Genomic DNA, 19,715 nt, shown 5'->3' with positions numbered 1-19,715 from the left:
TGTAGTGACTCCTAAGGCAGTGGTTTGTAAACACAGAATTAAACATGAGTACAATGGGACACTGCACAGAAAAGTAAACATAAGAATAATTAAATGCTGAATTTCTGTCATAGGCCATAAACCTGCATCCATGCTTGGGAAGCTTGAAATATACCAAAGATATAGAATACACACAATTCATGCTCAACTGCTAGAAGAAGAGTTCACAAGATTTTGGTGTTTTTTTTTCTGCTTCCGCAATACTTAGTCATTATGAATTGACAGTATTATTGCATCAACTGCTGCTGTCAGTTAAACTCATAAGAGTGGCAGTCAGTATGTCAGTAACTTTATTTTTCTGGTGTTTGTTTGTTTCTGTAATTGCAACCCTCTGTACACTGTAATGTTAGGTTCATTGTAATTTTTACTTCTGAAAAGTGTGTGCTTCTGTGCGTGTAAGAATCACATCTGTGTAAAGGACCACCCTTCGTTGTTATATCAATGGAATATTTCAAAGTAATAGGAAAAAATTCAATTACCGCTGTTACCTGCAGCTCCCTTGTTTCCTCCTCAGCAGCAGAAGCATGGTATGAGAGAACCTAAAGAGAAAAGGAGCAGTTAGTACAAACAAAAGAGCAGTGTGATAAAACAGAGGTTTCAGCAAGCAGAGTTTTCATTGCATTACATTGCTCTTGCTGATGAAATGTAGTGTCTCTGCAGGGCCTGCGCTGCTTTTAAGTTCTGAAAGCATGTAGGGAGAGATCCGCAACAGCACAGAATCTTCTTGATATAATTAGGCCAAGAAAACGTAAATAGTTTCTATAAATGAGCAAAGAACTCTGATTTTCTCTTTGGAAAGTTTTCATGCCCCACTTTCAAAGACAAATAATTCATGAAAGAGCTATAATTATGTGCCTGACATTGTTGCCATAATAATCCTTTCAGGAGTTTATTCAGACATAAAAGAAAATTTTGCCTTAACTGAAATTTGGCAGAAAAGTCTGAAAGAAAATGTTTGTTTTAAATTAACAAAATAAGCTCATATTTTTCAGTTGTGAGAACTCAGAACATGAAAATGTTTCAGATTGTTTTAGCAACTAAAGTATAAATTATTTTATAAAGAAATCAATCTAGGTATTAACTTATAATCTTTTTCCATTATGGAACTTGGAGGTATGGACTTCATATATTGTGAAGTGTTACAGTAGGAAAAAGAATTGCTAATTTCCCACATAACCAAACAGCTTCTTTTTAAAGTAGTTACATTATTTTGACAATAATTTTACTACCTTTTTACTTAACATGATTTTATACAGGTTTGAGAGAGGTGATTTTTTTTCCTTTTTTTTAGAGCCTACAGGGTACATAATCCACAATTCAGAATCCTCCAAATACTCTATTTACATAAAGAGTGTTAGGAGATCCAAAGCCTACAAATTTTTCACGTTCAGTTTCAAGTTATCACCTCTGAGTAATTCAGCTTCTCTAACTAAAGCCCTCTTTAGCTATTAAACTTAACAGTAACCAATTCAATGGCTAAGACTTGATACGGTTTGATGGAGTTTAAGGAAATTGCTAAAAACCTACAATAATGCTGTTGTTGCTCCACAAACCAGTTTGTCTAAAGGACTGAGCCAAAATCATCGCAGAAAACCTCAGACAAGAAAAGGAAGCCCCTAATCCCCTAAACCATTTCCTCTTCCTACGCAACAGAACAAGCTATGTTGCCAATGGGTAGCCTTGTGTAAAGGAAAAGATGTGTTCAGTTCACTGCTAAATCTCATGAGTCAAGTTAAAATACAATACCAAACAAAATAGTCTGCTGGGAGACATGGAAACAAGCAGAAAAATTCCTGTGCAACTCTTCAGGCCAAATGCTCATGAAGGATTCTCATGAAGGAGAATAATTTCTGTTCATGTGAGTAGCTGCATTTATGTGTAGATCAACAAGGTTCGGAGAATATGAGTATCTGTTTTGTGCCGATTAAACATCACCTAGTTTTTGAGCTCACCTCTAATGTCACCATCTGTTTGGCCATTGCTCTTTCTACAGCTTCATACATCTGTGTATTCTGAATCCCCAAGCCACAAAAGATGACAAATGCTTCCAGAAACTGCTCATCATTTCTGTTGAAAGCCTTGATCTTGCCTGAGTTTTCTTCCATCTTATTCACAAGCTGGCAAACCCCTAAGTCGGGATAGAGAAATGTGAAGAAGGAAAAGATTGAATTGTCAAAATATCACCTATAGAATGGAAATCAAGAAAACTAAGTCTATTACCATTTAGCCTACAGTACAAATTACCAATATACATAAAAGTAACACACAGAAATGCTGTAGACTTTTTTTTTTCCCATAAAGCTTATTAGATGGGTTTCCTTGTATTAAAGCATAAATCTTAAAGCATAATATATTACTCAGTAGACCTAAAAAACACTTACTAGGATTTACAAAGCTAAAATGTAGGTGAAATTCTAGGATAGTTTTCATCCTGACTATTATTATTAATAGAATTCTAGATTGATATAATCCCTAAAGACAATTTGTCCTTTGGAGGCTAATTAAATTTTTGTAAGCATGCCAAAAGAACATTTATGAAAATCAGAACACTGGTACACAGAGTTTTTGCTTCCTTATTTGAGTCAGTACTGGAAATTTTTTAAAATAAATGAACTTAACAGATAATAACCAAGTTGAGGCTCAAAGTTCGCATATATTTGCTGACTGTATAAAGACGTGATTGAATTACAGCCTGCTTTAGAGATTACTGAAGTCATCAAAAATCTTATAGAAATCAGATCGTTAGCTTCAAAATGATTGGTAGTCACATCTGTTCATTTTCCATTTATTTCTGCTGATTAGTGCCAGACTTCTCTGTGCACTTGACATTGAGGGGTTTGAGACTTTTACCAAGCCTGCAGATTAAATTTTCAGTGCCATTTTAAGCAGGTGGGAATTTGCTTATACCTCAGTTTAGCTTTACCAAGTGCATGGCAGTTTTCGCTAAGAAAGTAGAATATGAATTAAAGCAGCTGCTTTGTAAGCATACATTGTCCAAAACAGCTGTGAGTGTGCTTATTGTCTTAAGGAGGTCCCGTATGTTTCCTTGCTCACAAGAGTGTAAGTACTAGCAGTTTTAAGGATAAAAGCTAACGTTTTCCTACTCAGTTTAAATAAGTGTCCCAGTGAAAAACTTAATTGCAAACCAAAAAATCTAAAAAAAAAAAAAGTAATTGTAGAAGTCTTATTTTGATATAAAATGTAATTGCTTACCCGTCTGTATACTTTCACATATTTTATAAAGAAAATTTTGCAGATGATTGAATTGATTAAATCTGTACTTTACCAGCAAAAAGGAAGGTAACTATTTAGTTTGATGTTTCTAAAACACTGTAACCAACTTGCAGGTTGTCTTGCTCTAGCAGACCTACTTGTAATTTAAATAGGCTATGTGAACAGAATCTGAATGCTTTACACTTTGCCACCATAAGGGCAAAGAAGATGGATTTGTTTTCTGCTTGTAGATATGGATGAAATTATAATACTATTTTACAGCAGTCCCAATATTGAATATTGTCAGCAGCGGCTCTAAGATCTTATCAGTGCTGCTGTTTTTTTGTTTGTTTGTTTTAATATAGAAGTATTTCTAACATTGCAATACTCTAAATTTACAGACTAAGAAACCTCGCTAAGGTTTTTAATTGAAAGAAACATACTGTCTGTGAGGGAGCAAATTTGTACCTGCCCTTTTACAGTAAACAGAAAAAAGGAGAAAAAGAACGTTATGCACGCATTTAAACTATGTTTTTAGAAGAACAGTGGCCTTGCACATTGAAGTTTTAATGTCTAATGGCAATATATGAACACTGACCTATTTTCAAATCATGTTCTCTTCAGGGAACTGTTATTTTAGTATCAGAGTTTTCCTCTAAAGAGATAAGAATATTACACCTGTAGTTGTGAACCATTGGGCAGGCATTGTGGTATCTGAATATTGCAAACAGTTTCTGACTTATTGGATTAGTAGATCCTTAGTTGGTAGTAAAAATATATAATTTTAGAGAATGAGGATTGACCAAAAACAAGATTATCTTTCCCTGGGAAAAAGAAGCAAACTTATAAAACTCAGGGAAAATCTCATGGAACTTACTTTCAGATCTCTGTTTAGTACTGTTTATGATTTTATAATTATTTCCATAGCAATGGTGATGTAACAAACACAACTGAGTAAGCCATAAAAGCAAATGAATTCTTAGAAGACAAAGAATTTGGATAAACATAAATGCCTTGGGGGGAAAAAAAAAAAAAAAAAAAAAACTACGGCAAGTAGTTACTCTTCAATATATTTCAGAAGATTCACTAAAGCATTCAGGCATCCATACATTAGAACTAAAGGAACTCAAAATTCTTTTATTGGGACATAGAAAACCAAAGAAAGATCCAATAAAGTTTTCACCACATACCTGAAAAGTGCACAAGTCAGGAGAATAAAAAGTTCACCTCTCTTCCAGTAAGATTTGCTTGGTTTTGCTGTGGAGAGCTTTTCCCACCCTCACCCCACACCTGCACATTCCACACCCCAAGTTCTGGTCATGGGTATGCTAATCTTAAAAAAAGAGAAGACTTAAAATAATCTTATATCATATATATATATATATATATATGCAAAAGGAACTTCTGGGTATTGTCTCTAGGAAAATTAAATCCTATTAAAGATCTGAACGTTATCTGTGCTGTCCTTAAAGGACTTTGAAGATTTCCCATAGCTCAGACCTGAAAAACCCGCCTAAAGGGGTACCCTGGCTGTAACAGTGCTTGAACTTCCACAGGAAAAAAAAAAAAAGATCTCCATATGACATGAGATGCAACTGTTTTATCAGCTGCTAACAGCATAGTGAAATGTCTCTAATAAAAGCTCAATAGTCCAATTTTTATCTTGGTCTTCTAGAGCCTGATAGAATATATACAACAAAGTAATAAAAGAACTCACTGAAGAAGCTGATAAAGAAATTTCAGGGAACTCAATTCAGAAAAGACTGGGCTTCTCTTTCTGTTTCAGGAAATTAGATCTGTCTTCATAGAAAAGAGATCTCATATTTAATATAGACATTCATTATGTAGTTCTGTCGTAACTCTCAACAACAATTACTTGAAGGTGATTAAAAATGCACTCTTGGAAAATTTTCTTGCCAAATTCTGTAACATTGAGGAAGTTAAATTCATGGCACTATCCGGAAGTCAGTATATTTTACGTTCTGTTTCATTGTGGTTCTTACTGTTACCAGCGTAGCACACTGACGTGCATTCCAATTCCCATGCTACAGGGAAGTCCTGGTAATTTCCAAAAGCATCATTACACCCTTATTTGATGTAAATCTGAAATTCACTGAAAGACTTAACAGACAATAAGCATATGCCCTGAAGTGCTGTTAGGATTAGATCCTCCAAACAATTCAGGTGTTTATCCATCTTTGAAGATCCACACCAGGGCTACCTAACTATTTTGAATCCATAAAAATGGTGAAGTATCACAACATTGTTGTAGATACTTGGTAAGTATCTTGCTTACTTGTAAGATAAGCAATTTACGGGCAGGTTTGCAATGGACTTGTTGGCTGGAAGCATCATAATTAAGAACTTTGCCCTGCATTTGTTGCTGAGATTGTACTGTGAACACAGAAATATTTCCATGAAGTATACAAAAATATTTTTTGTGAAAGTATTTTTTGTAAAGATACCTACCTATCACCTTATTCTTTTTCCCATTTTTTATTGGTGTACACAGCAAACTCTTTATATGTTGACTTACACTTTCTGCACTGTCAGTCTGTTAAACAAACAAAACAAAACAGTTAAAATTATAAAGGCCAGTGTTTAAGTACCTGAAGTGAAAATGCAGAGCTAGAGTTTGCATTATTGGCTTACACATGTTCCTTCAGAAAGCAACCGTGTCTTTGAAGAGTTTGCACATCTTTGGCTGGATGGTGTAATAAACGCTACATCTGTTACAAGCTTTGGTGAAAAATAATATAAGTAACAATGATAATCATTCAAACTTTCCAGGGACTTGCAACATCATGCTAAAAATGCGTTAATTTTATAATAGGTTCTTTCACTTCACTTTCATGACAACAATTTTGCACCAAGACAAAGTGTTTCTTTCACTCAGTGCAGCTGAAAAGAGACCAGCTGGGCTTTAGGACAACTTCCTACTCTTATCATTTAAAGAGCTGTGAAATTATCTGATCTCTTCCATTTCTAGCATCTCCCCTGTACTTGCAGTAGGGCCATACAAGTTATAAAAGAAGAGTTCACGACATTAAGCTGATTGTGTACTTTGTGACACTAAACTTTCTGTAAACCCTTTTGGTTTGTTTGAGATGACTTGATTAACCCACCAATGCAATGAAAGGTGCCTTGGTGAAGACCAAATTATGATCCAAAGAATGCCCAGTTTTCCAAGTAGGTCAACATTCTGCAGTCCTCCAAAGGCCTTTTATCATTGCTAGGTTGGGTATATTTTGCTGTCAGTTTGTTTCATGCTCCAAGGACACTTTATTTATTTATTTATTTCTGAGGTAAAAGTGTGGATGGGTAGAACAAAATGACACGGCATCTTTTTCAAATTTCTGGTGAGAAAGTGACCTAGTTTTGTTCTGTAGCTCTTAGTTCTAGAATAATGTGGCAGTTGCCGAGAAGTAAATTAGGGTCAATCTCTAATTGTATGTGGTACAAAAGATGTGCACACACCAATATTTCAGATCAAAGGGTTTGGGTGAATTATTTGTTTGTTTTTACTACTGTTGCTTTGCTATTTGGTGCTCTGCAAGAGATTGAAAGTTTCCTTTGCAAGCGAATGCACTCTATTGCCTGTAACTGGCAATAGGAAGTATGAGTATCTGAAGAAAACATTAAGGATTATGTCATGATGGATAATTTACATGACTATGGGAATTCAATATTTGGTAGCTCATTATCAAAGGATAGATGGAATAACTCAAGACTATGATTTACTGGTTTCTGTACTCTGGTCTAAAAAGATGTACATGTATAATCAGCTGTAAAAGGATAAGAGCCAGCATCTCTCCCTAGACCTCTTCAGCAGAGGCAACTGAGAAACATTAAATCAAGTTGGCATGAAAATTGGTTTAAGGCTACCCTAATAAGAACCTGCTGTTTTACGGTAAAGTTCAAATGCACTGAAACTCAAACTTGTATGGAGTGAGATAAAAACAGAGTTCACAGTGCTTAAAAAAAATACTTGACTCAGTATTAATGAAAAGGAAGGAGACTAAACAAGAACAGGCAAAAATGGCTTCCAGAGTGTTGTAGATATTTGAACTTTAACTCCACTACTCTAGCTTTGTTGGTTCAGGGGAAAACAAAGATGCATGGCTGCTGGTTTACTTACTGTCCTTGTATGTACTGAACCCGAGGCAGGCAATATCAGGGCTCTCCTGTGAAGGAACCTATACTGGTTTTCTGCCTCATGTCACTACGTTGGCAGCCAATTCATTTAGAAAGCACAAAGTCCTCTTTATAAAGTGAGGAAGTGAACTTTCCAAAGAAAGAGGCAAGTCAGCATTTTTAGTTTACTAGGTACACCTGGGATTTTCCTCATGCCATGGTTTGTCAGCTTTAAAAAGATTTTGCCTACAGTTCAGCCTTAAGGTTTCTCATCTGCGTAGAGATGCAGCCACTGTGGCTGTGTTAAAAAACATTATTTTCTTTAGGTTTCTTTCACATGCATAATGTGTAGATCAACTAGATTCCAGGGAAAATGTGTAAGAACTTAACTTCTCTGACAAATACAAAGTTTTGTTTAAGACAGTCATTCGGTATTCCCTTTAAGTATTTTAAAATGTCTTCAAAATAGTTGCTTATGTTTTAATGATCTCATGTAGTATATTCATGTGATTCTTTTTTTCCTTCCACTCCTGCAGTAAGATAACTTTGGGCCCTGTGCTATGGCGAGCACTCATTTTTTTTTTTTTTTTTTTTTTGCTCTGTCCTTCATAAAATCCCACTCCAGAACATCAGTGAAACCTTGCACAGAGAAAAAGGGAAGCAACATAGCTCCCCACCATGATGCTGCTCCTCCTATCCACTTACTGGTACAATCATAATCAACGTTGTACTTTCTGAACTCTTGGTTGTGTGATTCAGAACAAAGTGATCTATTGTAAGAAGAGTTTTTTTCAAGATTCTGCATTGAGAGGAAAACACAGAATTACAATTTTGCATCGTATTGACAACAGCTTTCAGCGCAGCCATGACTGTAATCTGAGTCTTGCCAACTGGCCTTCCCTACTGGCACTGGCAGTATGTATTCTGTAGTACATTATGGCATGAGCATATACCTGATGAAGTGTAAAGCAAAAGTTTCCAGAAAAAAAAGAAGTTGTTGCTTATCCAAAACAGCAAAGAACTCGCATGCATATCATTAATCCTTGCCAAGTAGGGAAGGGAGAGAGTAAAAGGGAAGGAACTTCTGAAAGCCTCCCAACAATCACAAGAAGCTGCAGAGGATTACTATGAAAATCTCCAACTGTTCTTCACTTAAATGCTTTCCAGAGAATGTATTGCCAGCTCTCCACATCATGATGTCTGTTTATTCACAAATGAATGCTGAGCTTTTTAAATAATGGCTGTACAGATACACTGCCCACTTTGTGAGTATTGTACTATTTCTGCACTGATGGTGAATTTTATAAAACAAAGGTTGCAAATCTCTTTGTTTGCAGCATTTTGTGACCATTAAATTAGAAGGAAAAAAAAACAAAAAACAATCAAACAAAAACAAACAGACCAAAAAAAAAAAAAAAAAAAAAAAACTAAGGGAAAAGCAAGAAAGATTTGAAAGGTGAACAGAAAAGAAAAATTCATTTCTGAATTACAAATTTAAGGTTATTTTACTTACTGTCCAGGGAAATCTTCTGTCTTTACAGACATCTGGGATGTTGAGAGGCTCCATTGTATTCTTCACATACTGAGCATACATATAATTGATTTTGTTTGTATCATAGTCCCTGAAAGATGCAATATTATTTTTATATGCTTAGTATGACATCAAATCATTTCATTATGCAAAGCAGGTAATTGTGAATATCCTTCACATATAGGGCCAAGAAACATATAACCAACAGCATAATAGTGGAACTGAGTTCCAATCCTGTACACTAATCCATCTGTCATTGCAAAATGACTGGGAGAATTAATTTATACACTGCACCATTTCTTCAATATTCCGAAATTTTATCACCAAACATCAAACTTAAGAAATAATACAGGACATGCAGATAAAGGACAAAGAATGAGCAACTGGGTTTATACTGAAATAAACAACTCTGAAAACAAGGTATTTGCAAATCTGGCACACCTGAAAAATCAATACTGTATGAGACATGCATATTCTTTAGACTGAGTGCAGTTGGTAATACTTGTGAAGTTTCTACGTCAAAGTTCATTTCAAATTTTTCTAACAGAACAATCGGTATGGGGATTCTGCTCTTGCCATAGAGATGTTTTTTTTCTAAATTGGGTCATAAAATACCTTCACAAGATCAATCATCTCCTGCTTTTGTAGACATTAAGTTTTTAATTAGAGGTGTTCAATCAGAACACATTGTCAGCATTAGAGAAGAGCATATACATCCTAGTAATGCGCATATTATCATCAAGCTCCTGTAGTTTACTCTGACATTTGACTTGACTTTAGTTATCCTTCTGGTGCAAGTGCACTTGCAAAAGATGTTCACGGTGCTAAAGGGAGAAAAATTACTCTTTCATTATTTCACCAACTTGATTATATAAGGCTGTATCTGTATAGTTCTGAATATTAGTCTGATTTGGGCTTGATTCAGGGTCCCTGATTATGTAGTAAGTCTGAAATTATATCTTGTAAAGTAACACTTCCCATCTAATCCATGTGATTGGATTTCTTCTGTTGCCTGATAATGTGACCTTAAAACAAAGCGCCACTTCTAACTCCAGTGGCTGACTCAGTCCATGACATGTAACTGTGCTGTTTCATGAACAAAATTCAGATATGCAGCTAAGGTTCTAGCATTCCCTCCTTATCAATCATGAGAAAAAAATTAGTGACGGTCCATGCAAGCAGTAAATTAAATTCTGAGTACATCAACTAGGACCCATAAAAAAGATAATAAAGAGGAAGGTGAATTCTGTGTCTTTACATAACAGTTATCCTTTGATCTTAGGGCCTTTTTGTACCTGTCATTTTATGTATTTTATGACTGTACATTGTCTAAAATCCCAACACAGTTTGAGGGTTATTTGCTTTAGCCACACACTTTGGAGTTCATTTTCAAATGCATATTATTAAAATTCATATCAGAAATGTTCACTAAAAAGAGATCAAAGGTATGGAAATTTTGATTTTCTCTCTGGACGTGACATCTGTAGTACTGTATTTTTGATAGGACTGTGTTTCATTCTTCTGACACTATTGGTATCAACTGCCTGTGATGACAGACAGGTTATGGAGGCAGTTAATTTTCAAAACTTAAATATAGAGAGATTCAGATTAAATTTTGCCAACTACGTAATCTGAATATTTGAATTCAATTATTTTTACATCTTTCTCTTCCTCCGAGCTTAAATCCCTAGTCATTTCTTGAAGATGACTGAAAGAACTTTACAATTTTTCTTTTGATTTTGTCAGTCATATTCCTTGAATTGTAGAAATGAACTTGAAAAAGTGAAGAGGCCAGGCCTTGTTCTCCTAGGCTTCTCGATGTGACAACTTGTCTATGTATGTTTCAGGATAAATCTGCTCCACAACAGATAGCAGAAATATGTGGTAGCCAGTGGGATGAAATGGTACACCGGTTCTTTATTACGAAAAATAACATTAAAAACATAATTTCTTCAACATTTTCCGGTGGTTAACAAAAGCTTAATTTCATTGCTTTACCTCTTCTGATTTTCTGCTGAATCTTCTAATTCCTCAGCTTCCATATGAAACACACTAGAAAATGAATCCTGAAAAAACAAGAGGATATTATAATTTATAGATGTGGATGTAATAACTTAGAGTAGTAGTAGAGTAATAACTAGAGTAGTATTCATGTGGAAAGCATTCATGTGCTATTATCAACATCTGCTCTGTAATAAATGTAGATATAAAACTGTTAAACTTCATTTCATATCAAGCAGCAACAGTATAGAATCCTATGACAAAAATACATAGTTTTTAATATCACTGAAGTATCTTGAATCTCTACTGATCACTCTGAGAAGAAATGCCAGTATATAAGCTGTACCATCTATCTCTGGAAGTTCCAAATTTGAACATTCATCCAAGTGAATGCACCAAGAGTGCATAATATCTGCTTTGCTTGTGGAGATGAGGACATCAGTGCCTTCTAAGCATTTCAACAAATCTGTATTGCTTTTCACGTAGTTTTTTTCCCTACAATTGAGAATCCTAATTGCAGGGAGAAATTAGATTGTCCCTGCACTAAAGATTCAAACTACAGACTGGAAAGTAAGTGCTGGAGTTTGGTTGACTTGCAGAGACAGTATGACTATGTGAATACATGCATTATGTAAATTCTTCTTCTGTACTGTTGTATTCAGGAGTGAATCTCTTAAATACACTGAGAGAGATTATTATTACAAAATAAAATCCTTCTCCTTTTCTGCAGCCTATGGGTTGTTCATATGTCCTCTAGGGAATAAGCTCTTCTGCCTTTAAATAAAAAAATCCTACTCACAGTGCAATCTTCGTCCACTATGAAAATGGTACACCTCTGCACCTGCATGAAGGATATTATAGTGGCAGCTATCTTCTTCAGAATTACTTCCAAAGACTGCTGTTCTTCAAAAATAAGGCTGGCAAGATCAAGAAGCACCTGGAAAACAGGTCTTTGTGAAAATTTGACTAGCTGTGATGAAAACAATAATTACAGTTACTACTCAGTATGATTCTTCCCCCTACTCCCTGAACCAAGGAAGTCAACACGTACATCTGTGACAAAGATTAAGCTTTGGCTCTTACACAGACTGCAAGGCAGCAGTAATTAAAAGCCAGTTTGACATGTTTGATGGAAGAAATTGATAGCATACTTAGCTGTCTGATGTTTTCAGTTGGAGAGACAGAGTAGATTTGGGCATTAACAGTTGATCAAATGAAATTTGAGAAGTCCAGACCACAAACTCTAATTTGCCCTTAGGAAACCTAATAAATTCCTACGGCTCATGTGTGCATTATAAGAACGTCAACAGTGATATTTAAATTACTTTAGACTTTCAAACACAATTATTCGTGGTAATTCAAACAAATCCTAATGAACTCATTTGGTAAAAACATCATTTAGACACAGGCTGTCATATTTCAAAGCTGTTGCTGAAGGACTTCTGCTCAGATGTCGGCAAATTATACTCCCTTTATCCCCACAGGAAGCATGGAACCAATTTGAAAAGATTATCCAAATTTGTACCAATTTACGAACACTGATATTCACTTGGAAACCCAGACCTACCAGAAAGTTATTAAAAGACCTGCTGCCTAGTTGTTTCTCCAAAACCTTTTCATACCATATTGGGTAGACATACTCCACCCGTAGAGACCATGGCATTAATAAACCATCAATTACATAGATGGCTACAGAGTAAAAAGAAAATTCTATTTCCTGTCTGATCATTATGGAAAATATTGTTAGTGACTATTTATAGTTGTAGGAGTCTAAAAGAGCAATCCGTATAATCTCTACAATTTTGTATGCATAATTTTACCTGAAATTTCTGGAGTATGGAAGCATCTGGTTGTGTAATATACACAGTGAGCCACAGGGTAACTTCAGGCAACATTTAGTATATTTACGTAATATTATGCATAGTATTCAATTAGAGAAATTAAAAATTGCCAAGGAACGGCTGCCACATGAGAAGGAAGCAGCAGAATGCACTGATTTCTAGCTAACTGTAATTTTTATATTTTTGGGACAAACCTGTTGATCATACCTGATTACGCCTGTTTTCAAGCAAAGATGTTTCATACAACTGAGCATTGTGAAGAACAATTCCACAAAATGCCAAATATGCAGCAAAATCCTGTAGAGAAATAAACATAAGCTTCTGATGAAGATAGTGTCTCTCAGCTTATTGGCTTTATTCAAAGTTCAACTGTTACATTTTTTCATCTTGAACTATTAATTGGTATTTAAAGATATTTCTGGCAATTCAGGTTTTTTTCAGCCACTCATACTTTTTTTTCCTCAAGAATCTCTTCTCCCTTTTTTAAAAGAATAGTCTTGCAAGTTTATCCTCGTGAAAGTAGGATCAGAATAAGAATCAAGTCATTTTGCAATAACACAGATATTACCTAGAAAAACAGTACAGACAATCAGCATCTGTTATTATGGGGAATTCAGTCTCTTCTGAAGTGGAACAATATTCTGTTAACATAGCAAAACCACAAATTTTTTTTCAGTTTCTGAATGCGATTAATTCTGATATCTTGCAGATACTCTGTATACATTTTGCTTTAAATGGGAAAGTTTTCAAAAGGAAACAGTAAATTCTGATTTTTTTTATTGACAGATATTGAATCATCTTCTTCAGCTTTTTTTGCTATACAAATTTAAAGTGAGTTCCAGAAATGTCTGGAAAACAACTACCGTGAGAGAACTGGGAGTCAAGTTGCCATCTCCTTTTCTGATGATCTCATATATTTATAATTTATCCGAGGCTTTTCTCTTCCTGCAATTGCTGTATTGGGAAGTGATGTAGTATTTAAAAAGTAATCACTAGACAAATTTTAATATCCAAAATACATATTGTTGGGAATGCCAGGAAAGTTAGTATCAGTTCATAAAAGATTATGTCTATTATAAGCTGTGAAGCTGTCCTACAGTGTATTTCAGTAGAGTAAGCCTGTGTTTCAGAGGCATATGAGAGGTATCTTTCTGATCAAGAAATTAAACTACATCCCATCTACTTTTCTCATGGCTTTACAAGCGAAAAAACTCTGCAATATAACAAGGAATTTTCCTGTTAGAGGTGTTTCATTTTTCATAACTTTAAAATGTCTGATCAGTGTGAAAAGCAGTAACATTTTCAACCCCTGCTCTCCTATGAAAACAGAGACGTAAATGTCCAGCTTCTGTACCTTTTCATCTTGTTCCGTGAAAGTCCCACCCGTTCCAGATTTCTTATTAATTGCTTGAGCCACACCAACAACCTAGTGTATTAAAAATGAAATAATTAGATCATTTTTGAGAAGTCTGTCATTGGACTGTGGTATTCCTAGACATACATGAAAATAAATGATTACTACATGTATTCCTTTGGTTGGCTTTTGCATTTAAACCTGTTTATTTCTAATTTATTTGTATTACAAATTTTTGAGCATGAGCCTGACTTATCAGAAAGAAAAACAGTGGCAAAATTCCTGGATGCTCTTATAAAGAATGTTTGGTTTGATCCAAGACTTGTTCTATAAAGTGAAGCAATCATCTCACACAAGGGCAGCAGTGGTTTATACTTCTGAAACTGTCATCTACTTTTATGTGTAGAACCTACCCTTCCTGCTAGCTCTGATGAAGTTTCCAAAACCTTCCCCTTCTTACTGTAGGCTTCTTACAAGATCTCTCTACTGTGATCTTTTTGCTTTCTGTTTATTTCTGGAACTGTTCAGTTAGAATTGAAAAACAGTATGCACATGTTGGGTACCTGCCAGAATCAAGTTTGTTGCTGTAAGTATTTACTTAAAGATAGGTTTTGAAAAAAATTGCTTTGAGATTGAAGTCATACAAGACCATTTCAAGTTGTTAATGACAGTAGTTTTTTCATCTTACTTTTTTAGGATAAACAATATCAGGAGAAAACTATGTTGTGTGTGTTTAAGAAGCTGTATTTATGTGTTACTCATGACATTTATAACTGCTAAACTGAAGGAGGTCATACAGTTATATTTCTGTAATGGAAAAGACAACAGTTTACTGTCTCTCACAGCAGCATTCCCAAAATACTGATGCTACAAGTAAGGTCATTGTTCTGCAGCATGAGTCACTGCCAACTGTGGGCTCAAAAATGTCTGTCTGAAATAAAGCTCAGCTGTCATGTCCATTCCATACAATGCAAGACTTCCCACAGTCAACTTCTCATTTACTTCAGTGATGACTTCTTATCTAGAGAGCATTCTCACTGTCATAACAATATACTTGCCATATTTATTTCTACAGCCAGCTTTGAATTGTAAGCAAATCCTTTAATAAATCTGTATGCTTTTACATTTACTTGCATGTGGAAAGACTAATGCTTAAGCCTTTTCTCCAACTGCTATCTTTTCTGGGTTTCTCATTTTTTTTCTTTTTCTTTTTCCAGCTTTGGTCCAGCATGAAGGAAGACAATTTTAATGAGTTAAGAGGCTCTTAAAGGTGAGTAATTTTGTCTTGTGTAAACATCTCCCTCACAATGAAAGGAAAGCTGGGCGTGCTTAAAACTAAAAGGAAACAGTAACAGGACCATATTAGTACCACAGAAAGACTACTTAGCCTCCCTTCATTAGCCTGCAGGTTTCTCATAAATTAAAAAAAGCATGTGTTCCAATGGAAATGGTCATTTTGTGTCTTTGTTAAGTCCATCCAATAAAAGCTTTTAATAGAAGGGGGAAAGAACACTGAGGAGAGTAAACCTATTAAAAGTTCATACTTGTCTTGATAATAGCAATTTCATGCAAAAGACAAACTGTATGAAGTACTTTTTTTTAGTAAAAAATATTGACAAAAAGAGTACATTTTCCAGTAACATTCTAAACTTTTAAAGAGAACCTTGTTTTATGAGCAATTTTTGCATATAAAATGACACATTATAAAATTAAACTGACTCAAATTCTGGCCTGAATTGTATTTATACCAGTACAAGTTTAAGTGGACTTCACTGAGATGTGTATTATTCAGGTTAGTTATTCAGAAAAATTTCTTCTTAGAAAAAGCGGTGAGGCATTGGAACAAGCTGCCCAGGGAGGTGGTGGAATCATGGTCCCCGGTGGTGTTCAAGAAATGTGTAGGTGTTGCACTGAGTGATGTGATATAGTGCTATGGTGGTGATGGGTTGATAGCTGGACTACATGATCATAGTGGTCTTTCCAATCTTAATGATACCATGATTGGGGTATGAGAGAGGGTAATGAGGAGAAGATGTAAAAAACCCAGGGAGATTTGTTCCTTTTACTGAAATGATTACGTAATTAGGACAAAAGTGATAGCATTTTAGGCTGTGTCAAACATAGGCCTGCATTTTAAAGAATTCTAAGCACAGTATGAAAACCAAATCTTCATTTTTCAAACTTAATATAAATAAATCTGAAACAACATAGGTCTGGTCTCTCCAGATGGGTGTTATGTTGAATATATGTTGAATAAAAGGTTGACAGTAGCTACTATGAGCTAAGCTGTACAGAAATGTTACTCAGATAAAAGTGTGATATATTTGTGGCAATAAACAAGATATATCTGTATATATGAGATAAAGATAATTCTCTGGAAAGCCTGAAGAACACTGTAAAAAAAGTGACAGCCCACTTGAACATTCACTGATGTATGTACTGTTCCAGTCTAACAAAAATATGTTTGTTTTTTTTTTTTAAATCACCTACTGTTTCATCTTTCTTCCTTAACAAGCAAACACTAAATGAACCTTCTTAAAAGCTGTAGCACTAAATCAAAGATAGTTACTTTTTGTCACTGTCTCGCTATGCCTACAGAATTATCCTGTGTATCTGTTGTTCAACCAAGGAAAAACTAGTAGGAAACAGAGGCTTAAACAGCCATAAAAGGGGATGATGACTACTAGAAAATCATTAGGAAGTGCTGTGGAAAAAAGAAAGCCAAGAATAAGGGAGAGTAAACATTAAAGTAATTACTATTTGCTTGTACTCAGATATCTGTAATCTTGTGCCCTAATCCCTAAAGTAACTAGTGATCTGTTGAGTGCTAAAAATGCTTTTTCATGAGCTTTTAGGTAGGGTGTCACACCATAGCAGTCATGGAGCTCCTAGCAAGACCCTCTATCCAGGTTTGCTGTATTTGAAGCGCAAAAGGGGTGGGCAGAAAATAATAAGCTGTACACAAAGGAGCTTACTCCTTTGTCCAGCCTTCTTTCAATAGATCAGTAAATCAATAGAAAAAAAAGTCCTCTTGGATCAGATACCAAATACTTTGTAATTTGATATTCAGATGCCATAAGGCAAACATGTATTGTGAACACAAAAGCAATTTTGATGATGGAATAGTTCTCTTCTTGTCAGTCTCAGAAAAGGAAATAAAAAACAAACACCTAACAGTTACTGGGTTGATAGCCATACCTGTTTTTCCAGATCAGAACACAGCTCTCCTAATTGTATTCTTGCTGGCAACACGAGCAATCTTCCAGTGCTGCCACTTGTTCTGTAACCTTTCTTCTTTAGCTGTAACACTTAACCCATTCAATAAACTGTGATCCACGTTAGAAGGAGAGATTTCTTTTAATTATCAGAGGGCATTACTTTTACTAACTCTTCTCTTCCAGTAGTTGTCTCCTGCCTCTAGAAGTAGCAGGCTAGCTGGAATGTTTCTTATCTGATGATAACTAATGACTTCAGTCCTGGTAACTGATCTGAATTTTATCTGAATGTGCTGCAGTTCTCTGTACATTAAGACTGCAGGCCTAATTCTGTGAAAGTTTTTCCAGCTCTACAGGGATTCAGTGCCCTTTTTAGTTTGTTCTTACTTCAGCTGATTTTAAAAAGACTGTTTTGCATCCTCAGAATAAAAAATGCATGTATTTTTTTCCTGGCACCTTAAAAAAAAGTGGGCAAAGCCAAAAAATGGTAACAGGAAGAGGAAAACTCAACTTTTATCTCTTTGTAAAGGTGGGACATATTCACATGAGAGGACAAATTAAGTGGTTTTAAGCTTTCTTTGCTCTCCTGTTCTTGTAGAACTTTGATCAGGCTTACAAAATTATCCTGTAGGGACAGACTTGTGTTTACAGGCTTTCATTTTTAATCAACAAACTTTCACATCCTCTATCATTGTTGCCAGCAGTAGCCTGCATGACTCCTAGCAGTCTAGATGCTACAAAATATCTCAGCATAAGATAAAAATCCATCCAAGAAGCAAATGACTGTTTTCCATAATCCTGCAGCAAGCCTGTTGCTAGAAACCAGAGTCAGTTTGTTTCAAGTGAAGTTGGGTATTTCTACACTGCACCACGTTAACATGGTTATATTTTATAAAGTTCATCAGGATACTTAAAAAGGCTGGTGTAAACACAATATGCCCCTGATGTATTTGGAAAAGCTTCATGGTGACAGGAGATAGAAAAAATTAAAACAACACCAACAACTGAACAATTGAACTGTGTATTCCCAGAAAAAAAAGAGTTGCCTTGCCAATTAGTAGGAAGTTCAGCCTCATGTACTTGAGGCCTAGAGTCTGAATGACAAGTCTCACTCAATACAACTGAAAGTCCCCAAATGAGAAAATGCTACAGATTTTAATAGAAATTAAATCAAAATAGGATATTATGGAAATTTCTTTGCACAACTGAAAGAAAAATAATGTAGAAATAGCAGAAACTGATGTCATTTCTGTACACATTCTACACCAGTTGTGATGACTCTCCCAGTCAGGAAACATCCACTCTACAGATATCCCAAACCAGAGAGCTGTACTGACCCTTGTATCAGTTCTGGATAACTCTACAAATTGGTTTAACCTAATGACTCCCATTCAAGGCCTTTCTACCTCATTCACATTCCTCATTCAGGTTGGGTATTAGAGAATTTCTTCTCAAAAAGAGTGATAATGCATTGGAACAGGCTGCCCAGGGAAGTAAGTGGTGGAGTCAATGTCCCTGGAAGTGTTTAAGGAAAGGGTGGATGTAGCACTTAGCCAGATAGTTCAGTGGGCAACATAAGCGCAGTTGGATTGGATGATCTTAGAAGTCTTTTCCAACCTATGGTTCTATGGCTTTTCAGAGGTAAAAAAAAATAGCAAATGATATAGCCTTGTCTGTCCCCAAGCATCATGTGGCAATTCTTTTGGCATATGATGAGATGGACAGGGTTTCCATTTAATTATTAGACAGTCATTCCACAGTACTGATTTACGGGTATCAGGACTTTGATCAAAGCCCTTGAAGTTGAAACAAAGCTTGGTCATTTTGTATTTGCAGTGTTTTATGAGCAAATGAGAACTCTTTACAAACTAGCACTACACAAGCATCTGTGATCTGATCACAGGATGTAATATAATGTTTTGTGGCATTTCTGTCAGCAAGAGTAGATTGAGCAGGAGAATGAAAAACATTAAATGTTCTACTATCACATCAATGTATTTCCATTCTTCAGTGCGTCTGTGCAGACAGACTTATACTTTACTACTTTTCTCTTGGCAAGATTAATACTAGTTGCTGGGTCCTTTTTGTGAGCACTACTGTGAGTCAAACTGTTTTCTTCTTTTCATCTATGGAATTTCTTATTAGTAGTTATTTTTAAGTAAGACGTTGGTTTCTCACAGGCCTCATGGAAATAAAGGAAATGTGAAAAACATCTACTGGAAAAATCTTCATACTTCAGCAGGCCCAGAGCATTTTATAATCAACATGAGATTTTCTTCCTGAATTAACGACTCCTTTGTTTTAAAAAAGAATACCAATACTAAACAAACAAACAAAAAAGACCCATTTGCTTCTCATTCTCAGTGTTTATTTTTGGAAGTCTTCCA

The 19,715-nt window shown here is 35.3% G+C and overlaps 1 protein-coding gene across 3 annotated transcripts in view; it reads right to left on the bottom strand.

The window, feature by feature from the left end:
• Positions 1-19,715, bottom strand: part of PDE5A (phosphodiesterase 5A) — a gene marked incomplete at both ends in the record, with an annotated part of 59,524 nt that overhangs the window by 19,934 nt on the left and 19,875 nt on the right. For 2 of the 3 annotated variants that reach the window (XM_079534469.1, XM_079534471.1), the window contains 8 exons: positions 519-578; positions 1,992-2,167; positions 5,722-5,806; positions 8,900-9,008; positions 10,916-10,983; positions 11,718-11,855; positions 12,967-13,056; positions 14,114-14,185. In XM_079534469.1, the coding sequence (XP_079390595.1) occupies positions 519-578; positions 1,992-2,167; positions 5,722-5,806; positions 8,900-9,008; positions 10,916-10,983; positions 11,718-11,855; positions 12,967-13,056; positions 14,114-14,185 (798 nt within the window). The remainder of the gene's footprint in view (positions 1-518; positions 579-1,991; positions 2,168-5,721; positions 5,807-8,899; positions 9,009-10,915; positions 10,984-11,717; positions 11,856-12,966; positions 13,057-14,113; positions 14,186-19,715) is intronic. The other variant, XM_079534470.1, reaches the window with a different exon arrangement.

Source organism: Tetrao urogallus, assembly GCF_951394365.1.
Source record: "Tetrao urogallus genome assembly, chromosome: 4".
NCBI classification, from domain to species: Eukaryota; Metazoa; Chordata; class Aves; order Galliformes; family Phasianidae; genus Tetrao; species Tetrao urogallus.
The sequence above is the reverse complement of the archived record's forward strand: the minus strand, read 5'-3'. Positions and strand labels throughout refer to the sequence as shown.